We start from the raw sequence: 19007 nt of genomic DNA, 5'->3' as shown, positions 1-19007 counted from the left end.
GCTCCCCAGGGGGCCGTCAGGAGGGAGACACACACATGTACCGCCACCATCGCATCATACCACGCAGAAACACCCTTTGGAAGCTCTCCCCAGCCCCCTCCTCTCCCCACCACATGTCTCCACTCTTTGATTCTGACGCAGAAAGAGGAACATCCTGCTGGACTTTTCCATGTTTTTTCTTTTGCCAGTGGATGAGTTTATTTTTACGTGAAAAGTATTTAAAAAAGTTTAAGATGAGATGTAAAGCATCAAAAGACTGAAATAGGAGTGCATAATGAATTACAACGGGAGTGGGATTGTGAAGCCGCTTCAGAAAATGGTAAACAAGACAAAATGATGTTATATGTGTTAGTTCTGGTGTTGTTCTCATCAAGATATTTGAAACAACCGTCCTATTTGGGAGATATCCAGGACAGTGGATCGAGACAGAAAGATACAAAACAACATTTGCAGTCAATTAGTTTTGGTAAATTAGTATTTTACATTTTTGGAAAGGTTTCATCATTAACAGATGTGGGTTTCAAACCACTAAAGTGTTACAAAAAAGGGGCGAGTCTTATTCAAAGTTCCCCCTACCGCAAAAGCTCAGCCCTTGAGCAAACCCTAGTCGAGCTGAAGAAGAACGCAATTTGAATGAATCCCAAATGTTTTTTTGTTACGTTTTGCTTGTTTGTCTTGTTTAGAGAAGAGAGTTTTAAAGATAAGAACAAACCAAACCTTCGCCCTCTATTTATGCGTCCCACCCCAGGGGGCCATTCTCCATGTCCGCTCAGCACTCACTTTCATCTCCTTCATTTGGCGTCTCGTGACACAAAGACAACCATCTTACGCTGCTCTACTCCATCATTACAACCGAGCAAGTAACACAAAAACTCCACAAAACCCTTCTCTCCAGACACTCGACAATTGTACGGAACACTGCGCAAAAAACTTAAAGGTCGGATCCGACGTTCACACGTACACACGAGTTCTGACGTGAGAACGGAGAGTTTCCGCAGACGAAACTCTGCGAGCCTTGGGGTCTCTTTCCCCCGGAGAGGAAGGGCTATTGTTCGGCTCTCAGCGTGAAGTTCTCCTACAATACCAGAGGCTCCCAGCACCCGGCGCCCATCCCTCCGTCATCACGGAGAGCCTGGAAGCCTCCGTACGCGCTTCAGAACCAGAGGCATTGTTCTGGAGCTCAGAGGAACAGGGCAGAGTTTGGATTAGATTATGGAAGGGCTTGTCGTATGCCTGGCTGGTATAAACTCGTTACAAATGTTACACACATTTGCCTTCATCAACACTTCACCACAGGTGTCAGAATCATCACATTATCAACATGTTTCAATGATTTCAGTAGCTCAGAAGTGCTGATCCAAAGGGCACAATACTCTACAATGCATACAATAACACAATACAATACATACAATAACACAATACAATACTAACTCAATACAATACAATACTTTAACTCAATACAATACAATACTATAACTCAATACAATACAATACTTTAACTCAGTACAATACAATACAATACTTTAACTCAATACAATACAATACTTTAACGCAATACAATACAATACTTTAGTTCAGTACAATACAATACAATAGTTTAACTCAATACAATACAATACTTTTACTCAGCTCAATACAATAATGTAATTCAATACAATAACAATAGATTCTAAAATTTACAGCTAATAACATGTTTAAAGGTTGACTGTGAATCTAGCGTTTATCTATATCCGTTCTGTCACAGCAATCCATCTGTTGCTCTATGGCCTCTCATCCTAGACTCTAGGCGTTAGAAGATAAAATCACAGGTAGAATCAGAGGAACAATAACATTTCAAATCCTGTCACTGTGGAACTGTACATTGGAACAAAAAAGAGATGCTTATGGTTTAAATATATCACTATATAGATTGTGTAGAACAACGTTACCAGTTGCAAAGTGAAAGGAAGTGAACAAAAACAAAAAGCAGATGTTTCGGAAACATCTGGTCCTGCCCTGCGCCCCAAAGCCGTCCTGAGCTGTGTGTTCCACAGAGAACTCATGGAAGAGCCGGCAGAGCGTAGATTAGCTCCACGGAAAGGCCGGTCTTGTCACCTGGATATCACAGCGAGATATTCCTTTGTTGAAAACGAAAGCACTATACTGTTGGATAAAGGAAGAGCCTTCTGACGTTATATATAAATGATATATGTATATATTTAAAAAAGAAGAAAAAGAAGAGGTACAACCACCTTTTTTGGGGGGGTCCTCTACCTTACCAACAATAAATTTTGCACTATGGGGACGTCTGACGACGGGAGGGGCGGTGTTTGTGTGGCCGAGCACAAGAGAGCTCGTACTAGTCTGGGAGGAAGACCTCTGAAAGCTTCTGGGGAGGAGGAACCACGAGGAGAAACCGCCTCAATCCACCGCGCCGCCCCGACTTGTGTCCGAAGCGGGGGGGCCCGTCCATATGCTCACACGCCCCCCGTCTGGGCGGGGTTCCGGGAGAGGCCAGCTCCCCCCCCCCCCCCCATCTCCACCGAGCCCCGGTGGGGTGACAGGCGGTGTGTGGAGTGAAGGGGTCGGGCTCCTTGAATATAGAATGCTTTAACCGGAAGAGAGAAGTCAACAGCCCTCCCCCACAGCATCAATCTGTTACCGTAGAAACGACGTCCTCTGATGGAACAGCATGTCGAGCGTTTTTTTTACAAAGACGTGTTTTTGCCTTTGTGTGTATTTTAAGTGAAAGCATCCATGTAAGCATGGGACTATCCAGGGACTGTTAGCCAAAGTAGAGGATGACATGTTGTGTGATGTAACTTTTGTAATAGCAAGAATATACTAGAATATTTCAAAGGGAGAGAGAAACAACGGTAGTAGGAACGGTGGTTGGAAACCATTCAGCTGGTCAATTGTCTATTTATTAATATTATAATGCGTTTCAAAGTATGTCTACCTCACTCTAGCAATCTAAAACCCTCGTTTTTAATTTGAAATCTCATTATAAATCTGTGAATCACGCACGTCACCCAGAGGCAGAAGGAACACCCCGAACAGGAAGGAGGTCTGAACACGCAGGGCCTGTGTCTCCGGGTGGAGTGAGGGATGGCTGTGTTGGAGGAATGACTGAGGTTCACCACGCTCTGGCCCACCAACAGAAGAGCCCAGGACTAGAGCCTGCATCACTAGAGTTACAGTCAGCGGTGGATACGTCGCATTGGGATTTAGTTGTTTGTATACCGGTATGTGTGAGAGTGTTTTCATATATAAATATATGAGCGTTAGAAATCTCTATGTAAATAATTACCCAAATGTTGGCATTTATGCAGTTTTGGACAGGTTCGCTGCTTCTAATGTCTCGCTCACGCCCCTCTTCATCCCTCCTCATTGTGTAGTAAAGGAAATTCACCCCAACCTTGTAGTTGTAATGGTTGTGCGTATGAATAACTGTTCAATTGTTATTTTTGACCATTTGTTGTTTATTTGCTGTCTTTTTTCTTTTGTACAATAAATCATTTATTTAGCTTACGTAACGCAGTGTTTATTTCTCATCTCGCGACATGTTGCACTTTTCATGGCCGGATCCGCGTGGCACAGCTTATACTTTCACGCACACTCGCACACGCACACTTAATGCACTGCTGTGATTGGCTTGTCCTGGACAGGCAATTGGAGGTGCCATATTTACTCAGAGCCTAATTGCTGAAAGAGAGAGAGAGAGCTCTGAACACAGAGCTTTAGTGTTGCCTTGGGTAGTCATTATTGGGATTTCATATGAGATGCGGCCTGACCCAATTAACATGTCACCTGATAGGAGGGCCCCTCATCAACCTAATTTAGAGCATCATTGCGTGAAAACGGGAGTCAGAATGAGGCTTGTATGAATAGAAATGGCTGAGGACCACCCAGTGCCTTGCTCCTAGGAGGCTGACGCTAGCAATGAACTCCGGAAGCCTTCTCAGCGGACGTAAACATTTGCCCTGTTCTCGGCCTCTCCGGCCAGGGCAGGAGGGAGGGAGATGGGGACTGGAGGGTTTTGGTTAGCTGCTGCTGTAGAAGCCCTAAACAAGCTAAGGCTAGGCGAACTGGGAGTCAGTAATACATGAACACACAGAGAACTGGGAACAGTCCCAGTATGGGGACGGGTGAGGAGGTACCCAGGGCAGAACAGGAGGCCCCTGGGGACCAGGGGGCCAGAGGATGGGAGGCTGCCTTTACAACGGCAGCAAGTACGGCCGTAAAGTTAAGAGAGAAGGTAAATTGGGGTCAGCACTCAATAGCTTGAATTGCTGGACACAGTAATCAGTAACACCTTTTTGTCTGGCTCACTGCACAGTGTTTAGAGAGGGGCACTGCTCCGCGGAGATCACACACTCCCTAATGGGGAGGAAGAATCTCACAGGATCATAAAGTACAGAGGAGGGGAGGGGAGATTCAGGCTGTAATTGGGTTTCTTAACTAAGTGATTAAACAAGGGGCCCCTGACATTAGGGCCCCCGTTTATGAACTACCTTCTTTCGTCATCGTTTTCAGTTGGCTTTACACTTTACAGTAGATAGCGTTTAGTTGTATTCTGTCATAGCAGAGTGCTTATTGTTGTATAATAATATATTATAGTTATTTAACCTATAGTATAGATTAGATTAGATTGTATTTTTTCCTTATCCCAGAAGAGCCACATAAACAATTGTTATAATAATATTGATTATTGTTTTGGACAAACTTAAATAAGAATCAATAATGAAGCAACTGCAAGTCCAAAATAAGAGTAACTTAACAAACCAAAGCAGCTGCATGCCCTGCAGGCCGGTACACATCCATCCTTAATGACATAACTCTGAGCAGCAGAACCTCGCTCCAGCCCAGGACGGACACCCCGCCACAGAGCCCCCAGCACCTCAGAGGACCTCCAGGCAGCGCTGGCTCAAGGTGTCTTCAAATGACGGGTTTCACGTGCAGAGACTGCTGTTCCCGCCAACACGCTCCCCACGGGCCTCAGGGTGAAACCACGACCGTGGTTACATTGTGGAGACCGGTAGGAGCCGGCGCCGGTGGGGTCTGGCCGGAGAGCCCTGCCTCAGCACGTCGGTCTGCCCCAGGACGTGGACCAGAACAGCCCTAGCCTTGAGGAGTTCCTCTCCCTGGGTCCTACGTAACGCCTCTTTACAGGAAACCACACGGCCCCTCCACTGTCGCTGCTATTCAGTATCAAGGATTCCTCGTAGGTCCAGGATCACGTTATGTACGGTGTTATGATTAGCTTGTTGTGATACTGAACTGCTCCACAACAAACATAGTGTTACGATTTAGCTTAATGCTATTGTGATATTAAACGGTTCTATAACAAACGTATTGTGTTGTGATTTAACTTGATGTGATACAAGCTAAACTGTTCTATAAAATTGTATGTATGGTGTTATGATTTAACTTGTGATATTAAACTGTTCTATAACAAACGTATGGTTTCATGATTTAGCTTGTTTTCACACTAAACTGTTCTATAACAAACGTATGGTTTTAGGATTTAGCTTTTTGCCTTTTTGATATTAAAATAATTCAAAAAAAGTTACTGGGATTTTGAGGATCTATTTGAAATTTGTATTCTCATCTTCATAATACTAAACTTTAAAACACCAAAAACAATACAAATCAGTCCCACTGCTTGTCAATGGTTCAGTCTGTGGTCCGTTCAAACCAGTTCAAACATCTCTCTACTGCAAGAACCGACCCGAGAGCTTGAAACAGCTCTCTGATCCTCTCTTTTTTTTAAAGACTCAACAATAAAAAGATAAATAAAAATCCAACCTTTTCAGCCAGTGCACAAATAAACAATTTCAAATCAGAAGGTACTAATCTCATTCAGCTACAGAGCGGTTTGTCCCTTTGCGCTTGCCGTACGCGTAATAAAAGGCCTGGTGAGGTGTGTATCTTCAAGCTGAGGGTTACACGAGGACACAGCTGTGCTCCCGCCTGATAGGAACAAACTGAAATATTCCAGGTCACTGCTCACAAACTTCCCCAAAAACACAACACCAGCTCTGACAGCCCCAACCCTCCTCAACAGATGTACTGTCGTCTAACAACACCGACACACCAGCTCAGAACACAAAGACCACGCAGTAGAACAGGAGGAACAGTGAGGAGACAAGTCCCTCAGATGCAGAATCAGACTCCTACCTGACGTAGGAATCTCTGATTCTGTTAATGAGGGACATTTTCTGTTTTCTTCTGGTTATAATTTTTGGTTGTGTTTTTTTGTTATGTTTATTAGTAGTTCAGTGGGTTAGGGTTTGTCTTAAAAAATAAAGGCATCTTAGTGTTGTTGAAACTATAAACTGTATATATTTCTATGTTATTGTCTGGGTTTCTGACATATTTCATACTTTTATTAGTATACATAATAACATTCTAATACAGAATATTATTCCTGCCCTTTTGCTCTGCCAGTGAATTTCTAAAGTCCAGTTCATTACAATGACTCCACATTGAGTGTGATTGGCCGAGCGATGGCCTTAACGAGGGGTCCACCTCAGCGAGGGCGTCCCACGTCGTGTGCACCGGGGACAAAGGCCCCTGAGCCTCCCTTAGAGGAGGACAGTTACCGTTCACGCCTTATTAACACCCACCTTCCAACCCCGGAAGTTGTTAGCTTTAAACTCCCCCAAAACATGGCAACAAATGCCTGGGCGGGAGGGAGGGACGGCGTGCGGGAGGGAGGGAGGGAGGAAGGGACGGCGTGCGAGTGGGAGGGAGGGAGGGGAGGGAGGGACGGAGGGGACGGGAGGGACAGAGGGGACGGGCCGCGCGGGGCCACGGCGCCCGGGAACCCGGCTGAAAAAAAAGAGGGCTTGTGTTTCTTTGAGGCCTGAGCAGTCAGTGAAAGGCACCGTGGTGTCTCTATAGTTCACATGGCAGGCTCTCAAGAACCCACGGGGGGTAAGGCCCCCTCCCCCGCCCTCCCCCGCCCACCCCCGCCCCCCCTCCTCCCTCCCTGTCATGCCTTAACTGAGGCCAGTGTTGACACAGTGCTGGCCAATCTAATTTTGATTGTCAGGAGCAAGGAATGGTGATCCCCCCGCCCGGCTGAGATCATCAAGTTCATTTCTCTGGCTGCACACGGGCCCTTTCTCTTTTTTTCCCTTTCTGCCCCCCTCTTCCCCCGTCTCCCCCCGTCTCCCCCATCTCTCCCCCACTAGAACAATATTCAGCCGTTCCTGGGCCTCTCAGAGTGAGCTCACTGGAGTTAATCTCTCAGCCCCTTCTCTCTCTCTCTCCCCTCTCTCTATTGCTCTCTCCCTCTCTCTCCCCTCTCTCTCTCTCCTCTCTCTCTCTTGCTCTTTCTCTTTCTATTGCTCTCTCTCTCTCTCTCTCCCCTCTCGCTCTCCTCTCTCTCTCTCTCTCTCTCTCTCTCTCTCTCTCTCTCTCTCTCTCTCTCTCTCTCTCTCTCCTCTCTCTCTCCCCTCTCTCGGTCTTTCGTACTCTCCCTCTCTTTCTATTCAAAAAGCCATTGGAGAACAGCTTGAATTAGTGACAGTTATTATTCAGACTAATGAGTAAAAACTCAAAGGCAACAAAAGTGGACTGTGACATAAAACAGCGTTCATAAATCATTCATCCCCCGATAGAGGTGGATTGGACAAAATCGGATGTTTCTAAAAACAAACCTGGAAAATTAATTGTTACTTCTAACCCCCCGGCCACCGGGGGAACAATGGACACAAACACAAAACATGATCCATGCGTTTCAGCCATAGAGGAAAAGCATCTGAAACGTCATGCAGCCTTCTTCTCTGGAAATACATGCAGTGTCAGAACAGACAGATGGCATGAGGCACCTTTGTGTGTGTGCGTGCGTGCGTGCCTATATGTGTGCGTTCGTGTGTGCATGTGTCAAAGTATCAAAAACAGAGATAAAGAATTAGCCTGGTCAAATGAAAAGTATTATTAATATATTATTTAAAACAAAATAAAGTGTATTTGATTAAACAATAAATCGGTGTTTTATTTTACCCTAACTGTGTATCCTTCTCTACAAAACAATGACACGTTCTGCGAGTGCAAAAGCTTGATCTTGATACTTAGTGTGTGACAAATGACCGGAGCAAGTATGATCGAAATTCATTCATTATTCCTGCATCCTCTCACCCATTCTGCTCAGCGCTGTCCATCATCGCAGACGTGCGTGTGCTTGATAGCGTGAATCAGAGGGGGTCACCCCACGCCCTTTGTGTGGGGGCAGGAGCTCATGATAAGCTAGGTTTGGGGACTGGAATCGGCCAGGGCCATCCCATTCAAGCGATCCCAGAGCAGCATCTCTCACCCTCCATGACGACAACCCCGCCGAGCGGCCGCTCGTGGTCCGCCAGTGACACGGTGTGGCCGGGGAGTGTAACTACAGCCGGTCTGTGCGGCGGCGGATGGCATTGTGTTCGGTTAGATCAGGGGTCGGCAACCCGCGGCTCTAGAGCCGCATGCGGCTCTTTAACGCCGCCTAGTGGCTCCCTGGAGCTTTTTCAAAAATGTTTGAAAATGGAAAAAGATGGGGTTTCTCAAGCCAGGTGGCGCATTAGACCAGGGGCTCATCTCCTGTTTCCAAAATGCATCACAAACTCTAGTATAATTTACTACACGCTTACTATCACAAACTCAAACGCGGGAAAATATAACGGCGCCGGGACGTGCTCTCGCTACAGGTCCACGGCACGCTCGTCTCCGGTGCGCGTCGCGGCAGCCGGGGCGGCGGCGTTGACGGCAGACGGCTGGTACGCGTCCGCCTACCGCCGTACCAAGGCGGGTAGCTCGGAGGAAGATTTGGATTATTACAACAACAACAACACCAACTATTTCGACGCTCTGATGTCACGATCAACCCAAAACGTGTCATCGCTCACCCAAGTTGTTTCTATTATCATTGCTACATTGTCTCCAGCATATGGCGCGATTATGGACAGTATATTTTATTAAACACTCAGCTTCTGGTTAGTTCAATTTTGAGAATAGATTAACGGCGATATTTTTTTTATCGCCCGATAAGAGTCTCGCGTTAACGCAGCACGTTAACGCCGATAACGGCCCACCACTACGCAAAATATTATGCTCCTGTGCCACCACGCTGAGAAAAAAAGACTGATGGACAACCACATAAGCCACATTTTACAAACAAACAACAGCCATGCGTGCGCCAATTGAGACGATCAAAAGGGTTAAAACAGCGCCACCTATACGCCTGGAACATGAAGTAGCGTGTTGAGTCGTATTGAGATGGATCCGTGTGGACGCAAATGTTCTTGAAACAATGCCAGGGAAAACGGAGAAAAAAAAGATCGTTTTGGTACGTGTGGACTTGGCCTAAATCATGAAGGCTCATTATGTATTTGTAGTTAATTTAGTCATTTTGATAAGCTAATATAGCTACTATAGATACATACAGCATGCGTTGCCTTCATTATAAGGGTTATATAAGGCTTTTAATTTTTTGCGGCTCCAGACATATTTGTTTTTGTTTTTTTGGTCCAATATGGCTCTTTCAACATTTTGGGTTGCCGACCCCTGGGTTAGATTGACGGATTGCCTCAGCTGACGGGATATATGGGGTCTTTAAGAAGATGGATGGGAACGGACCGGTTGACAATGCACTTTGAATAATTTTTTATGATGATTCATTTTGAGTGCAAATCTTCAACTGCATCTTTTTTTTTTTTTTTTCTCAGACACATAGTTTTTATAAGAGGAGATACTAGAGTTATAAATGGTTATATAATGTTATACTTAGGAATCAATGAATGAAGGCACGGATGAGAATTTACATTTCCAATGGGGCGATGGTCCTCAAAGGAAAAGTAGGAATATCGGTAACTGGAGACATCATCAGAATAATAAAAATTTTTTTTTTTTACATAATTAGGTTATGAAGTGAAATGATTATGCTAAAAATTACATATTAATTTATTTGAATTTTTACCGATTTTATAAAGTAGTGAGATTTTTAGGATTTATGGGCATATTTGGTCACAGCTATTTTACTTGTGTAACATATGCTGGATTAATTATTATTGCATTATTGCATTTTCTGTGAATAAAAATATTTGTTTTTAGTCTGACTCCCTTCTACAACAAGGCAAAAAAAAAAATCTATATGGCAATATATTGCTATATAGCAATAAGAAAAGCACAATCATACGAAGCACTCCCCCCTCCCCAAATAGAACATATCTACAAAAACAGGTCTGTGTAGTCTCATGTTCGGACACGATACGAAACATGAGGTGGAAAAAGACTGCAGATCGTCCAAAGTAATCTTGACATTGGAGGGAAGGGTTCCAACCCAGAGATCAAAGGTGAAAGGTCGGCATTATTCTGACAGGGAGATTGCGATCATGGAGGAGGAGGTGGAGGAGGAGGAGGAGGAGGAGGAGGAAGAGGAGGACAGGGGCCCGACCCCTACACCGGCCCCAGAGAGACAGGACACAGCAACACCTTTACATCTCCATAAAGAAATGCATCTTCAAGAACTCACACACGGGTTCAAATCCGTTGCTCAAGAGGCTGCTGTGTTTGGCCCTTAGACTCGGGGAAGCCCTGGGATTTGCACGCAGTCAGACGGGCAGCTGCCCTGGAGGAAGAGCAGCCCTGGGGCTCCACCTCGGGGTCGAGGCCTGGCCCCCCCCCCAGCGCGCCACACCTCTGGGTGCCCCCGGGGACGGGCTGGTGAGCTGCAGCCCCCACTAAATCAACAGCGTTCTAATGAGGTGTCACACTTGACCCCCAGCCACCTCGGCCCCTCACACGGGTGTCGGGGGCCACAATGAGACGCGCTCCGTCTCCAGGGCCTGCCGGACACATTTTGATTCATGGGAGCCTGGGTCCTGTCAGGTCAGAATTACCCCCATCAAAACGCCACCATCAACACATTCATCAACTCCACCCCCTTGAATCCCACCCCTCTTTCTGCTCCACAACACAAGCGCTCTGCAAAACCAACATGCCTGGCTAGCGCCACGCTGAACAAGAACCAGGCGGCCCTTAGTCTGCACGTCATCCCGGTTCTGCTCTGTTCTTCCTGGTTCTGCTCTGTTCTGCTCTGTTCTTCCTGGTTCAGCTCTGTTCTGCTCTGTTCACCTCTACTCTGCTCTGTTCTGCTCTGCTCTGTTGAGCTCTGTTCTTCTCTGTTCAGCTCTGTTCAGCTGTACTCTGTTCTGTTCTGCTCTGTTCTTCCTGGTTCTGCTCTGTTCTGCTTTGTTCAGCTCTGTTCAGCTCTGTTCAGCTCTACTCTGCTCTGTTCTTCCTGGTTCTGCTCTGTTCTGCTCTGTTCTTCCTGGTTCAGCTCTGTTCTGCTCTGTTCACCTCTACTCTGCTCTGTTCTGCTCTGCTCTGTTGAGCTCTGTTCTTCTCTGTTCAGCTCTGTTCAGCTGTACTCTGTTCTGTTCTGCTCTGTTCTTCCTGGTTCTGCTCTGTTCTGCTTTGTTCAGCTCTGTTCAGCTCTGTTCAGCTCTACTCTGCTCTGTTCTGCTCTGTTCTTCCTGGTTCTGCTCTGTTCTGCTCTGTTCAGCTCTACTCTGCTCTGTTCTTCCTGGTTCTGCTCTGTTGAGCTCTGTTCTGCTCTGTTCAGCTCTACTCTGCTCTGTTCTGCTCTGTTCAGCTCTACTCTGCTCTGTTCTGCTCTGTTCAGCTCTACTCTGCTCTGTTCAGCTCTGTTGTGCTCAAGCAGGTGAGACTTAAGGCAGTAAGGAGACCAACTGGTCTGAGACCTGAACACGTTCAGGGAGACTGAACTGGTGCAGTGCATGCCCTTGGATGGATGGGCTGGATGGATGGATGGATGGATTATTACTTATTATACTTATTATTATGATTATGAGCGCCACTATAACCGCTACCTTGTTTACGTCCATGCCAGGCAGCCATTTGTGAGGTCACCATGGTGACCGCGGTGCGCTCAACACCTGAGACTAAGCCGGCCTGAAGTACTCAGAAACATAACAAAGCAAATGCTTTGTGCTGAGTGATTGAGGGATTATGGAGGGACTGCTTATGCATTGGGCTGATAATGAAGTGTTGACACAGGACTAAACTGGAGACACAAGACAGGAACAGAACTGGCTAATGAGGGCACAACTCTGGCCGTGGGGCTGGGATACTTTGGGGAAGGGCTTTTCAAACGTCCATACAACTCGTGATCTGAGCCTTAGATCACAACTTGTATGGAAGTTGGGAAAGAAAACGTCCATACAACTAACATGGAAAACCTATCATATTTATAACCTCTACTCATCCCTTAAAGGCTGGGATACTTTAGAGAAGGGCTTTTCAAACGTCCATACAACTCGTGATCTGAGCCTTAGATCACGATAGTTGTACGGAAGTTTGAAAAGAAAACTTCCATACAACTAACATGGAAAAATATGAGAGGTTTTCCATGTTCAAATATGGCCTGGCTGGCTGGAGTTGTGAGAGCAGTTTGATAGAAGGAGGCAGAGAGGTGAGGCCGCTCAGGAGACTGGGGGGGCAGGCAGGCCTTTGTGTAAAAGCAGCTCTTGATTTAGACACACAGCGAAACAAGAACTGTTCACTCCCATACAATGGAGCGCTTTCCCCACAGTGAACGCTGGACAATCTAGGAGCAAATAGTGAGTCGATTTGAGTGTGCATGTGTGTGCACGTGACCCCTTTCTCTCTCACCACCACCACCCTTCCACCAGCACCAGCAGCACCACCAGCAGCACCACCACTCCCACCTCTCCACCATCACCCCTCCACCACCTCCTCCTCCTCCACCACCACCACGACCGCCTCTCCACCTCCTCCTCCACCACCACCATCACCACCACCTCCTCCTCCACCACCACCACCGCCTCCTCCTCCTCCATCACCACCACCCCCTCCCCTCCACCTCTCTCTCCCCATGTCCAACAATCCCCTCAACCACCACCTCTCCACCTCCTCCACCACCACCACTCTCTCCCCATGTCCAACAATCCCCTCAACCACCACCTCTCCACCACCACCACTCTCTCCCCATGTCCAACAATCCCCTCCACCCAGTCCCTCCTCCCTCTGCCCAAATAAAAAAAACTGTACGAGAAAGGGGAAGAGAAATCATCCCCTGTTGAAGAACTTTACGAGATGCTCCTATACACGGAGAGAGTATCTCCATGGGGATCTCAGCGCGTCAGAGAGCCTTTTCTCTCCCCTGTCCCCTGTGCAGTGTGCACGCTCCCTCGCCCTCTCTCCCCCCTCCACCCATCGCACCCCTGGACCAATCCAATTGTTTATCTTTCTCCTATTGAGGAGTCTCTCCATTCAGGGGGCTTTCACGTCTCCTCCGGGAGCGAGCGGAGAGACCTCACTTATTCCCGCCCCAGGAATGTAGCGTTCCTTTGACGAAGCGGCAAGAATGCAGAGGCCGTAATTAAACCGTTGGTGGGGTACAGCCGAGCACGAGTAAGTGTTTATGTCCACCACCACAATGGCCTACCCGACGCGGACACCCTGGCGTGACGGGTTTACGCTGTACATCACCGTGACACCGGGAGTAAAGGACACCCGGGACCGGGCACAAAGCCGACCGGCGGAGCGAGCGTCCCGCGGGGAACTCATTCATTCGGGCTCTGCTTTCGTGACGGCGAGCTCCGCACAGAGCGGGTCAGTGTTCTCGCCGGAGCGGCCCAACCTCGGAGCTCAGAACGGGCTGAGTTTCTCCGTGTATTTCATTCTCCCTCTCAAGGAGGCGGTCACCACCACCACCACCAAAGTGTCCTTCTCCTGTTACCATGGCGGCCAGGGTTTCCTCGCTGCCCCACACACCAGGAACAGCAGTGTCCCCAGTGACTTCATGGCTTGAGAAGGGGTCACACTCACAGGAGTGAGGGACCCACCTCTGACGGCCAGCTTTACAGTTCCTAAACAGACTACTTTAGCTTTCTCTGCACCTCATGCTCATTCACTGGTTTTACTATTTTTTACCGACCATTATCACAGTTTATTTGAAAGTGGCTGAATACTTGATTACGCAAAGACAGACTGTTTAATATAACACCTAGTTATGCTTTCCCGAAAAGGTCAGGAAATTGTGGACTCTATATGGCTTATTTTGTGAATCTAATCCGGCAGAATGCAGAGCACCATCTCAGTAACCTCCTCCAGATGTAGGCTCTGGTAAGAAACTTTAGACGGCAAACCTTGGGCGCCATATGCTGGTCTGAGCCAGACACTGCATGGGTACATGTAAGATGTTCTGTCCCCTCCATCTTCAAACCAAGGAGTAGGCCTACCCTGATACTACAAGAGGTCGAGGATGACAACAGATGCTCAAAAGGTCAAGTTCAAGCAGAGTTAAGTTTCAGTTGATTATGGTGTATAGCTATAGGCTACTAGTTAATTGTGAAATATTGTAGAATTGTTCATTGAGAATCTAAAATATATAGGCCTACCAATTATATGCATTGCTGTATTTTACCAAATAAGCAGTGTTTCCAATGTTCCTGCATCCATCAAGCATGCAAACTAATCACCTTTCAGCGAAATTCGCCGGGTTTCTTTTTAAACCAAATTGGCCACTTGTGTGATTCGTGGAGATCCATTGAGAAAACATTGGGGGTCGGGGGGGGTCTACAGTCTGACGAAAACGAGACGATAACTAAATAAAAATCTATTTAGGATGACAAAAACGACGAAATCTTTTGACACTTTCGTTAACGAATAAAAACGAGACGAAAATGTAAGCGGGACGATTTGAGAAGCGATCCAATCAGAACTAAGCTCTTTATGTGGGGAAGTACTGATCGCATCAGCATCCTTAAACAGTTTTTTTCTTTCAAGCTAATGTTATGTGTGTTTTCGCTAAAATTGGAATACAATAGCTGAAAGAAACCACCGCTGTCCTGTAACGGTACCGGAGCTCTGTGCTGTCGACACCACAGCGGGGCACAGAAACACAGGATTCACTGTGGTTTCTGTGACATGAGAAACACTAAAAATCGGACCCCCCTCCATTCTACCTCACAGGTACAGAAGGCCTCTGACAAGGATGGGCCAATGAGTGCAAATAAAGCTAGTGCATCCCAGAACAACAACAGACCAAGGAGGACGCCAAAAAATAAAAATAAAAATAAATAAAAATAAACTCTGGGGAGTTAAAAAATAATAATAAATAAATAAATAAATATATCAAATTATATATACATTACATTTTTTTATATTCTAAAAAAATATTTTTAAAATTGTTTTTTTGCGCACAGGTCAATTTTTTTATTTATTTTTTAAATATATATTTTTTAAATATATATTTAAAAAAATTATTTTTACCAGTTTGCATGCCTGATCCATACATATTCAACACACACAAGAGTAATCGTAGTAACTTGGGAAGAGATTCTTGTGGGTTGTGATTCATCTCATCTGATAAATTATCATCAAAATGACAAATCCTTTCTTTGATAAACTGGGGAGGTAGACTAAAATAGCTTAAGTTAGTTATGATTTGATTACATAACATTCTGAAATATAAAATAAAATGCATGCAAGCCATGCTTAAAACAATCTTTTATTGTGTGAAAGATGTGACTATACATGAAAGATGTTAAGTTCAAAATTAAATATGTCCCATTAGACTGAGCTAGACTTATCTACCAATATATAAAAACATTAATAGCGGAGTATTTTTAACATGTTTATTTTAAGCATTTGTAAAAAGACACAATTTTTAAAAGTTTACAAATTCTCTTAACAAATAAAACCTAGAACCTTTACACAATGCGGAAAGCTGAATTATAATAACAATAATTATAAAACGATGAACTCGGCACATTCTCGGAAAACGTTCCGGAAAACGTTCCAACAGAAGGCTGACATTCTCATTCATCCAGAAACGCCCAGGAGAACGCAACCGAGGAACGGAGCAGCAACCGTACCGTAAAACTTCTCAAACAAAGTTATCCACCAATGGGCGGAGAGGACACACACAAACACACAAACACAACCACGCGGTCTGGAGAACTCTGAAGTTATTTTTACTGCCATCAACATCAGGGTGACGAAACCACGCCAGCTCGGGACTGACTTGAGGAACACTGATGGAACGTCGGAATGAGAAGGATCGTAGGAATGAGAAGTGTGAAGGCACCGGTTGGTTCTATCGTGATGCCCCCCCACCATGTCCGCTTGAGAGAGACCGAGGGAACGCACCGAAGTGGAGCCGCGGTCCGTAGCACTCCGTTGTCGTAGGAACCAGAACAAGGTTTTCACCCTCAGAGCCGCAGGTGAGGGATGGGCATAGTGACGTCACGGAAGAACCGATGGACTAGAGCGTTTTTGGCCGATATCCTCTTGTTAGGGTCGTAACTCAACATTTGCTGCAAAGATAAAGAAGAGAACAACGTGAGAGGATGAACATGAGAGGGTGAGACTGGAGATCAGGGCATGCGTTAGGAACACTGTGTGCGACACTGAGGGTGAGCAGCTCGCTACTGTTGTTGTAGTTCCCTACTCAGCCAGGGTGTGGTGCACGGCATTAAATGGTAAATGGTCCTCATTCATATAGAGCTTTTATCCAAAGCGCTTTACAGTGTTGACTGACATTCACCCATTCATGCACACATTCACACACCGATGGCGGAGTCAACCACGCAGGGCGACAGCCAGCTCTTCAGGAGCAATTAGGGTGAGGCATCTTGCTCAGGGACACCAGCTAGGAGGAGCCGGGGATCAAACCAGCAACCTTGCGGTTACATTACATTAAGGATCGTAGGCTTAAGTTGAGACCCGGGTGCTTACCGCCAGCAGCTCGCGGCCGTCCTCGTCCAGCGGGGGAACCACCTTGTTCATGTCCTGCCGCGCCCACTTGGGAAAGGAGGGCTTGTAGTCGGGCATGCTGGTGACGCCCGGCCACACTGTCTCATCTGGCGTTCCTAGCGTCCGGAAGATCCGGAACAGCTGGTCGATCTCCGAGTCCCCGGGGAACAGGGCCCGCTTGGTGATCTGGAGGACAGGGGGGAGAGGGGGAAGAGGGGGGAGAGTGCGGCTCAGCTTTCTGTTGGAACGTTTCTCATTTGGAGAACGTGCCAAGACGGGGTGACAGCGCTGCGGTCCACACTGAAGGACGTACCATCTCAGCGAAGATGCAGCCAAGGCTCCACAGGTCCACGGCGGTGGAGTAGTATTTACAGCCCAGGAGGATCTCTGGAGCTCGGTACCAGAGAGTAACCACCTGCAGGGGAAGAGATCACAGCTGTGAGGTTTAGGAACAGGACCAAGACAGAAGATGGGTGGACCAAAGGATGAATTATATAATTTATCCAACAGTTTTTTCCAGCAACACAGGAAAACGTATTACAGTAACAGTATGGCGTTAAACCACCCTAGGAGATAACAATGGAGCTGGACGGTGCTGCTGTGATCCCCAACCCCTCTGACCTCATGCGTGTATGTGCGGACCGGCACTCCGAAGGCCCTGGCCAGGCCAAAGTCAGCCAGCTTGATCTCTCCCTGGGCGTTGATGAGAAGGTTCTGGGGCTTCAGGTCTCGGTGGAGGACCCGGTGGGAGTGACAGAAGGCCAGGCCCTGCAGCAGCTGGAAGAGGTAACTCTGCCAGGAGGGACATGGGAGCACAGTTACATTTACATTAAGCAGACGCTTTTATCCAAACCAACTTACAATAAGTACATTTGTCAGAAGAAAGAGAAACAACAATATATCTCTGTCGGTACAGTAAGGATGTGCATAGAACCAAGTGCCAAGCACTATCAATCACTGGGTTAACCCATTCCCCGTAGACAACAAAGATAGCTAGGATAAGACGCTACACAATGCTAAGTACTATTTTTAAGTGCCAGGACGTACAACATACAATAAGTCTGCTCCATTCAGCCCCAACGACACGTTCCAGCTCATCGTCTCATCTTCTAGAGAACTTATGGGATGACGGTCGTGTTTACCTTCACCAGGGGAAGAGGGACGCCGGTGACGGAGGAGTCCATGAACTTCTTCAGGTCCTGGTGGAGGAACTCAAAGACAAGGTAGAGCTTGTTCTCTGTGTGGATGACGTCCAGCAGCCTAGGGGTTAGAGAGGGAGAGACGGGTGAGCTCAGCAGGTCACCTTGGCGTTACACCTGGTGCTGACCGGTAGTGGGTGAAGACCTACTTGACGATGTTAGGGTGACTGAGTTCCTTCAGGAGGGAGATTTCCCGGATGGCCGTGCTTGGCACCCCTTCTGTTTCCCTGGTAACCAGAAAGTACAAAACGACATGTTGGACTTATGAGACAAATGATGCGCTATGATATAAGTAGTAGTGTTGCCCCAACCAGGAGTAGTGTTAGCCCAGAAGTGGGATTACCCCAGCCAGCAGTAGTGTTACTCCGCAGTAGTGTTACACCAGCAGCAGTAGTGTTACCCCAACCAGTAGTAGTGTTACTCCGCAGTAGGGTTACCCCTGCTAGTAGTGTTACCCCAGCCAGCAGTAGTGTTACCCCAACCAGTAGTAGTGTTACCCAGCAGTAGTGTTACCCCAACCAGCAGTAGTGTTACCCCGCAGTAGTGCTACCCCAACCAGCAGTAGTGTTACCCCGCAGTAGTGTTACCCCAACCAGCAGCAGTAGTGTTACCCCAGCAGCAGCAGTCGGGACTTACGTGTCTAGTCGGATTTTCTTGAGGGCAACAGTCTCGCCCGTGACTTTGTTCTTGGCTTTGTATACCACGCCGTACGTCCCCTCGCCAATCTTCTCCACCTTCTGAAACGAGTCCATCCTGAAGGCTCCTGGCGCGGCTATCCGGGAGTCAACACCTCGACAGACGCTAGCTACACGGCGGCGTTACCTCACGACCACAACCACCGACAAATCCCCCAGCTAATTTGTTATTTGTTTAACCTATACGACCCACGGCTGTAGTTCCTCTATGAAAGACACTTCTTATGAGTTTTTGTTGGACAAACTCAAAGTGTCGGTAGGTATGTTAGCTTTGCCATGGGTGAATACTAACGGGAAACAATAATAAAGAAAGAAACGGATAAGCGCGCGTCAACTCCGAACG

General features: G+C 46.9%; 1 protein-coding gene across 1 annotated transcript; it reads right to left on the bottom strand.

The window, feature by feature from the left end:
• Positions 1-15516: 15516 nt before the first annotated feature.
• cdk2 (cyclin dependent kinase 2) lies at positions 15517-18993 on the bottom strand. The gene is made up of 7 exons (XM_084463911.1): positions 18606-18993; positions 18119-18196; positions 17913-18030; positions 17392-17562; positions 17084-17185; positions 16753-16956; positions 15517-16331 (listed from the first exon to the last, which is right to left on the bottom strand). The coding sequence occupies exons 1-7, from the start codon at positions 18719-18721 to the stop codon at positions 16227-16229; spliced, it is 894 nt and encodes a 297-aa protein (XP_084320037.1). The 5' UTR covers positions 18722-18993; the 3' UTR covers positions 15517-16226.
• Between the last annotated feature and the right edge of the window lie 14 nt (positions 18994-19007).

Source organism: Micromesistius poutassou (genome assembly GCF_964030765.1).
Source record: "Micromesistius poutassou genome assembly, chromosome: 2".
In the NCBI taxonomy this organism is placed as follows: domain Eukaryota; kingdom Metazoa; phylum Chordata; class Actinopteri; order Gadiformes; family Gadidae; genus Micromesistius; species Micromesistius poutassou.
Note: the sequence above shows the minus strand (reverse complement) of the source record. Positions and strands in the feature narration are given on the sequence as shown.

What these genes read in the sequence shown, in the direction of transcription:
- cdk2 (XM_084463911.1), bottom strand. Translation starts at nt 18,721, where the DNA reads ATGGACTCGTTTCAGAAGGTGGAGAAGATTGGCGAGGGGACGTACGGC. An exon ending in AAGAAAATCCGACTAGACAC is followed by an intron (nt 18,197 to 18,605) that starts GTAAGTCCCGAC and finishes TCTGGTTACCAG; the next exon opens with GGAAACAGAAGGGGTGCCAA. An exon ending in TCCCTCTTCCCCTGGTGAAG is followed by an intron (nt 17,563 to 17,912) that starts GTAAACACGACC and finishes CCCTCCTGGCAG; the next exon opens with AGTTACCTCTTCCAGCTGCT.